The sequence below is a fragment of the Syngnathus typhle genome, linkage group LG22, assembly GCF_033458585.1.
Source record: "Syngnathus typhle isolate RoL2023-S1 ecotype Sweden linkage group LG22, RoL_Styp_1.0, whole genome shotgun sequence".
Classification (NCBI taxonomy): domain Eukaryota; kingdom Metazoa; phylum Chordata; class Actinopteri; order Syngnathiformes; family Syngnathidae; genus Syngnathus; species Syngnathus typhle.
The window spans coordinates 3,692,929-3,706,901 of NC_083759.1; the positions used below are offsets into that span (position 1 = coordinate 3,692,929).

Sequence of the window (13,973 nt, forward strand, 5' to 3'; positions counted from 1 at the left end):
CAAGAAGAAACGACGAGGGGGCAAGCGAAGGCTGAGGAACGCAAGAAAAGCAGCCGAGAAGTTGACTCAACGAGAGCTTCACGTTTGGGTGTAGATGACGTAAAGCCCGCTGCTAATACCTGTCGGTGAGCATAAGCTTTCATTTTAATTCTTTATTTGACATTTTAGCCGTCTAAATATCGCATAATTCAACACCTGACTGTTTTATTTGCAACGATCTCTGTTTGTGGAGGGGGGGTGAGCAACTTTCCGTCAACATGGCCGCCCACGTCACCGCTACAAACGTAACCAGATTACAGTCATTTTAAATATATATATTTTTTTAATTTGAGGGTTGCTCAGATTGTATCTTGAAAAAGTTGTGCATAGCGGCGACCCTCCCTTCCTTCTTGTGTGATGATTACTTGAGAGTCGTGCAAAGTTTTTTTTTTAAATCAGGACTTCGCTATAGTTAGTTTTCTATTTTACCTTACTGGGTTCGCCTTGCATATGACGTACTTGTACAGCAGTTATTATAGGATTAAAAAAACATCGGTGTCCATTTCCTAAAATCCGGATGATCCTCAGCTTCTGTATGCCAAGTATGATATTTTTAAATGAGTGGAAGTGTGTATTTAGTCAATTGGGGATCCAAGGAAAACCCATTCATGCCTTCCTGCGCATCAGTAACTTACTGTAAAGATATTTTAATGCTGTTTATCATGAACTAGTTGAGTCAAATCAAGTTTATTTATATTGCCCAGGAACCGCACATTCAGTTCCGATTTCTTGGCGTTCCCTTTTTGTCTTGTTGTCACTCTCAAGTCTCAACATCTGATGTTTTGACTTTCCTTCCTTCCGGTTTATAAAGAACATGTACCACCACTGCTTAAAGTTTCATTGTAGTGTACAATAGAACCTCATGTTCTTGTCGTACCACTTATTTAAACCCATCCCTCTTTTGGAATAAGAGTCACTTAAAAAGCAAATGATTTATTACAGTTGTAAAAAGTAAAAACTTAATAGATGTACCACTATGTTTCATTCAGATGTTTTTGTCTCTAGTGTTGTGGCAACAGTGCCAATGTTTTTGCGTAATTAACTCCAGACACCTTGCAGAAGAGTTTATTGCTGTTATGAAAGCACGCATTTTAAAACATTTAATTCACAATATGACACACAGATCAAAAAACAGTTGATGTCTATTAAGTGGCAAACTCTTGTCATGATAGAAAGTGGAGGCCTTTGGAAAAATGTAGTTTAGCTTTGGCTGTGCAGTGCTATTTGAACATTGACGTATCAGGTTTACTCCAAATCACTAGTTTGAATTACATATTTGAGTTTCAGGGCCTGTGTAGTACGCAATGTGGTTAAATGTTCCTTCTCGCTCATACAAAAGTGGCTTTTCAGAGTACCAACTCGTCATTTTATAAGAAGCTTCGATGAGAGCCCTCCAGCACATTTTGGGGAAATTCACATTTTTCCATGAGAGTCAGAGACGATACTTAAATTACCCGTCCATTCCATTACGTTTATTATTCACCATATCGGTGCACAACAATCTAACTGCTCATCCTCGAAATAAATAACGGCACGCTAGCTGTCTCGCATGCGTTACATGAGATGTGTTGCTGTTTTTACCTGCCTGCTGATGCCCTATAGGCCACACTGGGTCAGTCTCAATGGCAGCGCAGGGGTCAAAGGACAGGCGTAAGACTTATACATAATGACTCATTTGGACAAGATTTAAAATGCTGTTCCACTAATCCCACTTTAAATCCTCCAAATTGGTTATTTGACTGAATTGCTGTTGTAAGTGGCACACATTTTTAAAATGTCCATCAGGAGCACCTCAAAGTGTGAATGGACATCCTGGTTTCTCAATTTGCTGAAACCTTGACATATCTGGAAGGATTTGTGTCTTAAGTCAGTAATAAAGAAAAGAAATACTGTAGCTCGCATGGGTATTTCTGTAACGTCTGTCCAGAGTTATTCTCACTGCATGCGCATCATGCATCACGCATGCACACACAGTTTGAGACCTGTCAGGGAAGGCATGAGAATACAGAGCAGCTGCAAATGGCTCTATGTGCTGTCCAAAGGGCGGTAAACACCCTCTTACCCCTTTTTAGTATGCCTTCGCCTGCCTGATGCCCTCTTACTTGCTTTTTGAATCTTCCAACTTCTTCCGTGGGATTCATCTTCAAACTGTTTTTGGGCTGCCAATCCGGTAGTTTATGGTTTACGCTGAGCACCACTGCAAAAAGGTGTGTATGTGAGTGTTTTTGTCAGGCGTTATGTTATGGTGGCACAAGTGTACTGGTTGGGTGGTCGGTCTTGATAAAACACACTTTCAGATACTCCCTTTTCAAAAAATGGTATACCAGGGTCAACCTTTTCTCATGATCAAATATGTAAGCACAAAGTGGTACGTGATATTTTACCCGACGTAGTTGACGACGACCTTTTGGACTGTCAGCTGTCCATGTGCTAATTTAGAATAAATGGCTAACAAGACATGCTAACATTAAGAGCAAATGTCATTTCACTTCAACTGCGTGAGGCTGGAATTATTCTAAGTGACGGTGTAACCTTCTTGTGCTTGCACAGTACGTGTCAAGAGGACTTCAACAGACGCGTTTCGTTATGACTGTTGCCCATTGTATGCCCATTCACGTTGTTGGATTTACGAGAGTATCTCTCTGCCTTTTGTTGTTATTTCAGACGACAAAAATGAGCCGGGTTGAGTCTACATTCTTGAGGTTTCCATTCACTCAAAAAGTCATCGGTGCAGCTGTCAGAATTATCTAGCATATAAATATACAGCAAGGGCAGACTACATAACATTGGTAATGCCTGAGGATGACTGTATATTGAGAAAATGTTTCACTTCTTTGTTGGCGGAGGCTTGCTGACGACAGCAATTGAGTTTGTTGCAGCTTCAGCATCGGGACAAATTGTTGCGCACTTAAAAATAACAAGGTCACAAAGCTTGTGCTGTAAAATGAAACAGTAGGTTAGCATCATGCCGCTATCCCATTAAGTTTTTTTTTTTTTCTAATTCAGCAGTTGGCAGGTTCTTTAATGGCAATAGACTGTACTGCTATGTGTGTGTGCCTATGTAATTGTCTGATAGCTGAAATACTTTTTAAAATGCCATTTTTTTCTGTCTCTCTTTCTTAGACATTTTTGAGGTTCCCCTTGCCAAGTGTGACCCCTGACACAGAGAGGTATGACCATATGCACTCATGTCACATAAGCCATATTTCCTTCAAGTGGTAGAGTTGAGTCTCGCTCACTGAGTTTCCACAGCAGGATATTTTTTTACGATAAAGTGGTGTGACTACTTTAACGTCATCCACACAATCCAAAAGTTACGTGCGATACTGAATGAAGCCAGACGTGCGGTTTGGATTAGTACTCACCAAACATCAGTTACCCCGAATGTATTTGTTTATTCAGAGCTCGGCAAATGTCAAGTATCATAAAACAGTGTGGTGCAAAAAAAAAAAAAGTGCATTAAGGCCCACACAAACTCAGAAGAGCAACACACATGCTGTCAACTTTAAATGTCAAAGGTTCCTTTCCATTTGCGCTCTACTCTCTATAAGCATCGGTCCCATTGCCTTTTCGAGGTTCCTCTCAGGATACATTCACAGCTCTAAACCTATGTGTGTTCACTGCTCATAAACCAAGAATACATTTTATGTCGTGGAGAAAGTTTTACTGTTATGTGGAAAATGAAGCCATTACATTTCCATTTTGTCAAAATCTATTTTTGAATAGTAGACGTACAGCAACAAAAAAATTGGTTCCCAAATTAAAGGATGAATCAAGTTTTTGTTTCATTTGAACAAATTCTTTCCATTTCACTTTTCAACAATAAATATTTAGTTAATTGGATTTAGACCGAGATAAACTCTTCTGAATGAAGAGACAGAGTTTCCACAGTCACACCCCAAAGACATTGCCAGAAGTCTTCCGTAAGAGTCAGTGGGAGCGATATTACAGCTGCAATGGGCGGACTAAGATATTTCCTTACATTTTTACTTCCTGTAAGTGTATTTTGTTTCATATAAAATGTCTTTCTGAGATGTTGTGGGTCTGTGGCCATTTTCCTCCCAGTAGCGACAACGCTATTCCTGTCCTGACCTAGTTGGGAGTAATAGCGGCAAGGACAATTATGTCAAAGAAGGTTTGGGAAGCAGACTTTGCACCACGAAGATCTTAAATGTTGGTGTCGCGGATACATTTGCGCAGCGTACCCTCAGTTGATAATAGCAGTACTGAAAAGGAGGAATCCTTTTTTTTTGTCAGTTTGAAGGCATGAGGGCTCCTGGGAAATGTTCAAATCCTCCCTGGAATGTGTATAGGGGGTGGTGGGTGAACGGGGTGTGGCCTAGCCTGTCACTATATTTATTCAAGGAATGCCAATATTTGTGTGTATTTCAGGTTTATGGGAGAGTGTATCCATTTAGTTTGCATTTCCTCTTTCCCTCCATACAGATTTTCTGTAAATGCCAACAATAGATTTTATGTCTTGGAGTAAATGTTTGAACCTTTTAAAATTTTGTTGCCACTTGAATTACATCCTTCCAAATGCCACTCAATCACAATTTAAAACAACGGCTGTGTGAGGTGAAATATTCATCAGGATATTTTCCCTAGTAGAATACTAAGTGTAAACTATTAAAGCAGGTTTACAGATTGAACCTGTTTCTGACTGTTTAGTCCTCCAGTAAAAATTAAACAACTCAAAATCACTGCTAAGCGTATCCCTGGTCATTTTTTTGATGCAGGATGGTGATGGAGGAGAGGGGCCGGACAGAGAGAAGGAGGGGAGATCCACCGGCCACGGAAGCAGCCAGAAGGCAGATCCTGGTGGAGCTTGGTGAGTGCATTGTTGTTGTTTTTTCAACAAAGTGACTGGCATGAGCTTTCTTGAAATTTCTTTTGTGTTACAGCGGATCAGGACTTTGACGCCATTTGTCTCTCGACATATCGAACAGCCTGCAAGCTGAGATTCATCCAGAAGAGATGTAACTGTAAGTCTGAAAGTGCAAAGGACATTCGGTAACTATTGGTGAAACTCTCTTTTCCTTTCGCAGTGCATCTCATCGACATATACAACGTGATTGAAGCAGTGCGTGACGCTGGTCTGAATGCAGTGGAATTGAATACTGGCATATCTGTGACCAGGCTGGAGAACCTGGTGTCCTCCCTTTTCAACCAGCTCAGCAAGCGCCTGCCTACCACACACCCAATTAAGCCACGAGAGAGTACTGTCCTGTTTGTTGATTTCATACTAGCCGCCATTGAGAGGTAAATGAGGAAAAACAAAGGAAGTCCACATTCTATAAAAATGACAAATACTTCATCAGACGCTGCATATCTCGTTTCAGCGAACCAGAGAGCCGGCTGACGGTGTTCTCAATAAAGGCAATTCTGGCTGTGCTATGTGGAGGGAACTTAGTGGACAAACTCCGCTGTAAGTAACAGCAGACACTGTCCTGACTAGAGATGGATGTTTTAAAATCATTTTATGTGCAACAATTAAAAAAAAAAAAAGTTATTGTCTGTACAGTAGCCAGTTAGGGGAAAGTCTCATTTTGCTTTTTTTTCCAGCACATTATTATACTATCACTTTGCTTTCAATAGTTGTTAAAGCTGTACTGCAATTGCCTCTCATAATGAAAATTCATTGCACACTTTATACTTAAGTGCCACCTTGTGGAGAATATATGTTACTGCTGCTATCAACTTAATCCATCTGTATGTGCAGATGTGTTTTCTCAGGTCTCAGACTCCAGCGGTGTGATGGTCCTGTCCAGATTTGACCATTTTCTGTTAGAAGCCCTCAAGTTGCCATCAGCTGTGCATGAAGGGCCGTCCTTTGGCTACACAAACAACATGGTCCGCTCCTGCTTCCCACAACAGGTCAGAAAACTGTTTCATAGTGTTACAGATAATTACTCTAAATTGGTTTCTCATTGCAAATTAAACTGTTTGTTTATGTGAGATGCTTGTCTTTCTGAAGAGTTTATTTCTAATTGTTGTTGTAGAAGAGGGTGATGCTCAACATTTTCCTGGACATTGTATCTGACCCTCCTCCTTGTCTTGTGTGGCTGCCCCTCATGCATCGCCTTGCCAATGTGGAAAATGGTAGCTACAAATACACACGTACATTCATACGCTGACATTAAAGGTGATTGTTTCCGTCAGAATGTTTAACTCTGTTTCATTTCACCTTTAGTCTACCATCCCGTCTCTTGCTCGTACTGTCGTAGCAACGGTATGACCGGCTTCCGCTATCGCTGTCTCCGTTGCCGAGGGTACCAACTCTGCCAAAATTGCTTCTGGCGTGGCAATGTCAACGGCTCTCATAGCAACCAGCATCAGATGAAAGAGCACTCATCCTGGGTGAGTCATGGCAGTTTAAAATGGAAAAGAAGAAAAATAATCATATAAGCATTTTGTGGATAGGGGCAAAATATCCACATATATTAACTGACTCAGGAACATGGATGAATACAAAACACCTCCAGGTTTTGATCACATACTGTATTTGGTTTGTCTTAACGCAGAAGTCGCCTGCGACCAAGCTGGGCCGAGCCCTGGGCAAAACTCTGGGTTGTGTATCGTCCAGGGAACCCTCCCACCCAGTTTACCCAGAAGAACCTGAGAGGACCCTAAATCTCGCAAATATAGTGTACGACCCCACTCACACACACACCTCACTGTCAAAGTTCCACATTAAAAAAAATTTTAGGCTATTAGGAGTGTGATTGCATTTCCTCGATTTACCGTGGGTCTTTTATTTTTATTGTTAAACAGACATGATAATAATCTCTCAGAATGTTCTGATGCCAGTGTAGTCCAACTTCCATCACCAGACAATCCGCACCATCGGTATAATCCTTATTGAGTAATTGAACCTGTCTCATTATGTTACTGAAGCTGGTATTATTCCATTATTGTATCCACTCTGGAAGCACATAGAAACAATATTGCCTAAGTGAGACTTGAGTCTGGCTGTCAATACCTTGCAGTATAAAGGTTGGTTTTCATTGACAGTTGTAAATTATTCCTCAGGAGTAGACTTTTACCAACTTATTTGGTATTACCCGTTACATATTCACAGAACATGCAGGTAGCTTTAGGGAAATAACAAATCCAGCCAGTCCTTTTGGCGGCTCCGCCCCCCCTGTGGCCGCATTCACAGTCTTTGACTTTCCAAACATCAGCAGATGGGTTCATTGCATGCCTCCCAGCATTGAGCTTTTAATCGGGCCAGCACAGAGGCGCTGTACTTAGCTGTGAGTATGCACATAATGAAGTAGCATTAGGTCATTTTAGTTCTCAGTCTTTTTCACCCTACCACTTTAGTTGCTTATCGCTTTGTCTTTCTTTTTGTACCTCTTGTGATCTTTACTCAGTCTGTGTTTGCTCTGGCCGGAGTGATTCACCATTGCGTGACTACACCGAAGCGTGTGAATGTGTGTCAGAATGCAAGCTTCAAATGAGGCTCTGTTCTTTAATAAGTCGATGCTATAAATTTCAGCCTGTCTTTGTATCGTTGATGTAACTCGTCATTGTGTTTGCTATGTATGTGCAGCCCTGCTCAACCTATTGGGATTCCAAGACCGGCCATGCCGCTGTCTTCATCAGCACCAGAGTCCTCCAAGAGGTAATGTTAGTTCAAATACCAGTGTAGCATTTGCAGTTGGTGCATGATTTTAGATGTCTCGTATTGCTTGACATGAGAATTACAGTCATGCTGAAACATCAAAAGTTTGACCAAAGTAGCCATCTGAGTGTCCCGAGACTTTTGCCCATGCTAACTTTGCTGTGTATAACTTGTGTTAGCAGTTTGGCAGCAGCTCATCGCATGAATGAGGAACACGCTTTGATCGCCGCTTATGTGAATTGCCTCCAAAGCAGCCCACGGTGAGAGGCTGCAGGGATACAGTAGGGCAGGACTTGAAGAGCGAGTCACTTGGCTGAGTCACTCAATCCAAATCTATTATTTTAGGTCATCATTCTTTTGTCAGTAAAGGCAAACGAGAACTAATTATCAACAAGAAAAAAAGACAAGGAGTCAGTTTGTTTTCAGTGCTGTTGATCACCCCGACAACAATCAGCCTTTTAGGGAATCGTTGGTGTGCCATGTGTTAGTTTGAAACCTCTGCTACTTTAAATAGCAGTCCATATTCTTTTTTCTACAGGATTTCACCCTGCAGTAGCTTTTGTGCAAAAAAACAAATTGACATTACAGTACATTGGTTAACCAGCCAAAAGAAAAATTAATATGCACTAACAGAACTTGTCTGATTTTTAACACATTTGCCTTGGGTGGTTTGTTGTTTAATTATTGACTAAAAAGGTTGCATGATGGAAAGCGATGTTAAATTTCGAGTAAACATAATCTCTCTATTAGCAGCATACCCAGCCCCGGGAGGCAAGATGATGAACACAAACTTATCGCCCGCTACACTTCTCGATTGGCAGAGACTGAAAGCTCAGGGGTGAGTTCTCATGAGTTTGAATCATGCAGTGAATGCACGCAACACTGGCAATCAATGTCGGTTCATCTTGTGTGTGTGTGTTTAGGTGATACCCACTCGAAGCATCAACTTTGATGTAAACAAGCAGAAGAGGGAGCTCATCGCTCAGCTGGAATCCAAAAACAGGTAGGGAAGTGTAAAATCCCAGAGGTATTTATTTTCAATTGTATTACTCATATTGGATTCATCAGCCCACATTTTCATTGGGCAATATATTCCATTTCCTTTTCCATCATCACTTACCCATGATGTAATAAATAGAAAGAAAAAAAAGTCTGGTTTTCTCCCCCTGCTTGGTCGGTCATGTCCAGTGTGCTTGATCGCCATGTTTGTTTCATTACACAGAGAGATTTTGGCAGAGATCAAGCGTCTCCGCTCAGAACATGATGCCGTGTGCCAGCCCAGTCCCGAAAAGGGCAGCGCCAATCCGACTCTGTTGGCCGAGCTTCGCCTGCTCAGGTGAACACGCACTCTGAAACACGGTCCACAGACATACAAGGTTTCACGTATGCAAATAAGACCTACGTATAAGTTGCTGCAGTTTAATTCGAACGATGAATTGTCAACATTGTGAGCCACGGTGTTCGACCGAGCCAGAAATGTGCAGTGAGGCTCTGCAGAACAGAGCGGGAGGCTTCGTGGCAGATGGCAATGACAGATGGATGTTTGGAAAAGCCGGGTGCAAAAAAAAAAAAAAAAAAATCCAACATGTTTTTGCTTTTCAATAATAACAACAACAAACCGAACAGGTGGGATTTGCTATGTGAAACTATTTTTGTTTCCAACTTTATGTACGCACATTGGCCCAATATAGTAAGTCGAGTAAGAGCTTCATCCAAATATAACTGATTATTATTGTGATCTCTGAACGGAACCGAACAGAAAGTGTCAGCTATATCAGGAGCCACCTCTGTTAACACACGGAAAGTGTGAAAACTATTCTGCCGTTTCAATCTTTCATGAATAAGACTTCATCAATCTGCTTCACCTTCCAAAGTGCGAACTGTAGTTTGTCGCATTGCAGACAGAGGAAAGATGAGCTGGAGCAGAGGATGTCATCTCTGCAAGAGAGCAGGAGAGAACTGATGGTCCAGCTGGAGGGACTGATGAAGCTACTCAAGGTTACACACACACACACACACTCATTTGAACTATGGCCTTTTATTAAGCGTGGCATTTATATGCTTGTACTCGTGCGCGCACACACACACAGATTTCCCCACATCTTTCTCCTAAGCTCTATGCTATTAATTAAGTCTCGTTTTACTTCCTCTGGGTTCTCTTTAAGAGCCTTTCCTTTTCTGTCACTGCTCATGTCTGACTTCTCTCTTTTCACCCTTTTTCTCTCCTGCCCATGCTCTGATCCTGTAGGATGAGGAACAGCGACAGGCAGTAAGTTTAACGCCACGTTTGATGGACTAAATCATTTGGGTTATGATTAAACACACGACAGGTTGCGAAAATAACAACCGTTCCATGTTTCTTTTCAAATGTTATATTATTCATAAAGTATATTGATTAATCATTGCAATTTTTTTCTTTTAGGCGCAGGCTGCGGGGTCCTCACATTCTTTTCCGTCCCGGCCGAGCCCTTCACCAGCCCGCTCAGTTGGTACCGCGTCTCCACAAATGTATTCAACCCAAGACTCCCTTGCTGGTGTGGGTGGAGATGTACAAGAGGCTTTTGCCCAAGGTAACGTTGTGAAAATGATTTAATGCAGATTCAAATGCAGTTCGCGTTTTGGCCTACAGGGGAGGAAAGTGAGTGCACTTGAAGCCTCAAGAAACTTTCATTTGTATCCAACCCTCTAGATTGGTTCCCTGGCCCGGTTAGGTTCTGTTGCATCCGTCTAGTAGTTCTAACACAAACATTAAACGATACAAACATTCTCTAGGCTGCCCTTCGTCCATAATGTACTGGTAGAAAGCCTTTACAAAAGGTGAAAAATATATGCCAGATGTTTTAGGCAAACTAGAATATATTAGTTACACACACAATTTAATTATATATATTAAAACACCTTATCAACTAATTATAAAGCTAAAGGTGGTCCGTTTCAAGTCATATATATTTGAAAGATATTCCCAGTTATTATTCTGTTGTTGAATGTCTTCAGGCCCCAGGAGAAATTTAAGGAATGACCTTCTTGTAGCAGCTGACTCCATTACCAACACTGTGTCCTCACTGGTCAAAGAGCTTCATTCTGGTACACACACACGTCTGATTGTTGTTTTGCGCTGCACAACCATTTGGCCCTCTGAACCCAGTTTTCAGTTTGACTGTAATAATAGGAATGTTTTCTATGAGGTCTAACGTAAGTCATGTTGATGTGTTTTTCTTTTGGTGGTTAGCTCATTTAAATTCGATGTGACTTTTCAATGTACTTATCTGTAAATAATATATCCCGCAGTAATCAATCCCCTGTGACTAAAAGAAATCTTTCTGCTGCAATACATACACATGCCTAAATGGAACATTTTTTTTTTCCAAGCAGATGAAGGTCGAGAGGAAGAGGAGAGATTGCTAAATGGAAAAGACAGAGGTAATGCTGTAGGAAAATGTTGATTCTTTTTTTGCTCACACCTTTACACCAAAAATGATTTCAAATCAACATAGTGTTGGAATTCAAACTAAATTAAACCCAACTTCAAAGTCATTTTTAGCAGCTTCTCTAAATAGGAGACAAAGGCTGTTTGTGTCTTACAGTAGACTTCAGTCCTCACTGGAATACTGCCGCACAATGTGATTCAAGACCACACTCTAAATTTGACTCATTTAGAACAAATGAGCTATTTTATTTATCGCCATGCACTAGTTATATTCCCGCCCTTTTCTCCAGATGCATGTCTGATCACTTGCATCCACGCAGCTCAACTTTTACAACGTTTTCCTTATGACTTTGCCTTGTACTTCATTAGTGTGCCGTCTCATTAGTCGGCCCTCTTTATGTGCCGGGCGCCAGCAAAGATGGAGCGTGCAGACCATTTCCTGGCGTACCCCCGGCTTTGGTGTAGTGTGAACACTCATGACCCTAATAACGCGTTAACATTCTGTATACTGGCAAAATGTCCAGCTCTATGTATTCCACATAGTTTGATGTTAATGAAGTAACCTTCATCTTGTCCACAAATCTTTTCTCATGAAAGAATCCAGCTGTGACCATGCATCTGCATCTAGTTTTAGTTCTAGGCAGGCCCATGTGGTTCTTATGAAGCCATGTGTGGTAGCAACTTATTTTATCATGACACTGCTTTGTTGTTTTTCTGGTGTATTCTCATGAAGCATTCTTCTTCCTCCAGCAGGTTAAATTTTCATCACGAACAAATACAAACAGTAAGTATGAGCCTCTATTTTCAGCTCCAAATTAAATGTAACAAATAATTTTAGTCTTTAAAAGACTCGGAGGGAAAACTCTGTCTTTCACAAGTGTGCAGGAGATATAAATGCTACATGCTGGTTGTCACATCAGACTACACATCTCAGTTTTTCTGCCTTTCCCTAATGATGTGCACAAACTCACGGCTGACGACGAGGCGCTCTAAAGTGTCCATGGCAGCCCAAAGCCTGTCAAGTCAGACTTAATTATGATAGTAATGATAACAAAATTAATAATAAAAGTCATCAATAATGATAATAAGTTGAAATGCGTAACCAGGCACTGTTTTAGCCACGCCCAAAAACAAAAATTGAAATGGTGTAAATACTGTGTACAGTCCTACTACTACATACCACATAGTTTTGTCTTTTTGGATTTCTACCAATTATCTTAACATTTTTAATATAGTTAGAAAACAAATCTCTTATTTGACTTTATAGGGTTTTTAATTTCTTTTAAGGTACACTGTATTTTCCCAGGAAATTTCAATCTAGAGAACTTCAGGGGCATTTACTGAAATGTAGATATACCACTATAAAACTAAACATTGTTTTCAGTAAATTGGACGTATTGCCACTCTCCTCAGGCAGTGTGGTGTTTCATCCCAGCCAAAGAAGAAGCTAAAATGGAGACAAGAAACCCAGTGGTGATTGGAACACATGGCAATAATATAAACACATATTGCTGGACAGGACCCAAAACTGCAGTCCATTTACTGATGTATAGCTCTGAATTAGTGTTTGTCTTGTCACTGTGATTGTACTTTTTGTGTTGACATAATCGAGCATCGCTAAATAAGGAACCTGAAGCCTACTGATTTTTACCCAAGCATGCGTGTGTGTGTGTGTGCGCTTAAGTGTTTTTATTTTGTTGTTGTTTTTTTTAGAAGGGTCAAGTAAGTGAGAGAGGGTTGTGTGAAGAGGAGGCAGATGCGTTTGTAAGCTTCAATTCGATGGAGATAAAGGATGTGAAAGAAGACAGAACAATCAAAGAAGGCCGACTGGTAAAAAGATGAGATGAAATGACTAAGTTTTAGCACTGTGTGCTTTGGATTTATTTATTTTTTGCTTTTGTTGTGTGAGTTAATCTGTATATTCGAGTGGTCGCGTCCTGCTGAGACAGATCTGGAACGGGACGTTTGCTGCCGCTGCTGTGTTTAGGCGATGTGAATAACTCCACGGGTGCTCGTATTCTAGCGGCTCGGCTGACTGTCCAGGTACTGAATTGAGAAACGACAGTGGCGTGTGTTTGAGAAAGAGGTTGAATATATATTCAAGTGTTTTTTATGCGAGAGCAAAGTGAAAGGAGACATGAACCCAATAACCACTGCCTTAAAGACAGACCTGCGTTTTTTTTAGAAAAAACACATCTCTGTCATTTTTCCCCACTTTAAGGATCAAATCCTATTGAAACTTTATTTCCATACATTCAATTGAAACCTTACAACTCAGCTTTCTCTCTGCTTATGGACAGAATGTTTCTTATTCCATTCAGCAGTCCAAAATGGCTCCTCACACTTTGTTACTTGACTGCCTTTTTTCATTTCAAGCTGGCTGAACAAAGCAGTGGATTTGTGGGAAGGATTCAGTTCACTGTGGACTTTAAGCCACCAAAACAATATCGGAGCACAACGCCTGGCTGCGTGTGCAAACACTGAACCAAAGAATCAAGTTTGTGTCCATTCAGTCATTTAAAGCTGCAGTCATGTAAATCTCCAATACCGACTGACTGATTATTTTCAGCTATTCGATTGTATCCTCTTCACAAAGGCCATTTGCACATTGGCACGTCTGATAGTCCTGTTCCATGGCCCAGATTTGTGACTCACCGGAATTGCTATAACACCTTAAATAGAACAGGGCCATGGTTATTAATGTTATCTTTCACACGCTATGAGATACGCAAATGGCCTCTGTGAAGACCGCCTCGCAACGCTGACAGGGTGGATGCATCCTTACTTGAAACTGTAAATGCCGTCAGTGCTGAACATGTGTGCGCGATGTGTTTGATCCGCAATAAATTCTGTTTATCGTCAAACTGGATACAGTGTGTC

At 41.0% G+C, this 13,973-nt stretch overlaps 1 protein-coding gene across 24 annotated transcripts; it reads left to right on the top strand.

The window, feature by feature from the left end:
- The first annotated feature begins 31 nt into the window (after positions 1-31).
- On the top strand, positions 32-13,962 carry LOC133146331 (dystrobrevin beta-like). Of its 24 annotated transcripts, none has more exons than XR_009711356.1 (23): positions 2,052-2,246; positions 3,163-3,209; positions 4,779-4,870; positions 4,944-5,024; positions 5,088-5,301; positions 5,382-5,467; positions 5,762-5,916; positions 6,042-6,141; positions 6,233-6,399; positions 6,564-6,688; positions 7,595-7,666; positions 7,846-7,926; positions 8,417-8,504; positions 8,590-8,669; positions 8,889-9,002; positions 9,568-9,664; positions 9,915-9,935; positions 10,089-10,236; positions 10,661-10,750; positions 11,036-11,086; positions 11,844-11,877; positions 12,507-12,566; positions 12,807-13,962. XR_009711356.1 is itself a non-coding variant. In XM_061269964.1 (22 exons), exons 3-21 carry the CDS (start codon positions 4,780-4,782, stop codon positions 11,849-11,851), a joined length of 1,869 nt encoding a protein of 622 aa, XP_061125948.1. In that variant the 5' UTR covers positions 32-125; positions 3,163-3,209; position 4,779; the 3' UTR covers positions 11,852-11,877; positions 12,507-13,962. The 24 variants fall into 24 exon arrangements, 22 of the variants coding, with proteins under 22 accessions (XP_061125948.1, XP_061125929.1, XP_061125928.1 ...); XR_009711357.1 differs by having other exon boundaries at positions 11,847-11,877; XM_061269964.1 differs by lacking the exon at positions 2,052-2,246 and adding an exon at positions 32-125 and having other exon boundaries at positions 12,507-13,962.
- The last annotated feature ends 11 nt before the right edge of the window (positions 13,963-13,973 follow it).

Coding starts and splice junctions, on each gene's coding strand:
- LOC133146331 (XM_061269945.1), top strand. CDS start 2,217: ATGGTTTACGCTGAGCACCACTGCAAAAAG. Junction 2,247..3,162: donor CTGAGCACCACTGCAAAAAG/GTGTGTATGTGA, acceptor TCTCTTTCTTAG/ACATTTTTGAGGTTCCCCTT. Junction 6,689..7,594: donor CTAAATCTCGCAAATATAGT/GTACGACCCCAC, acceptor ATGTATGTGCAG/CCCTGCTCAACCTATTGGGA.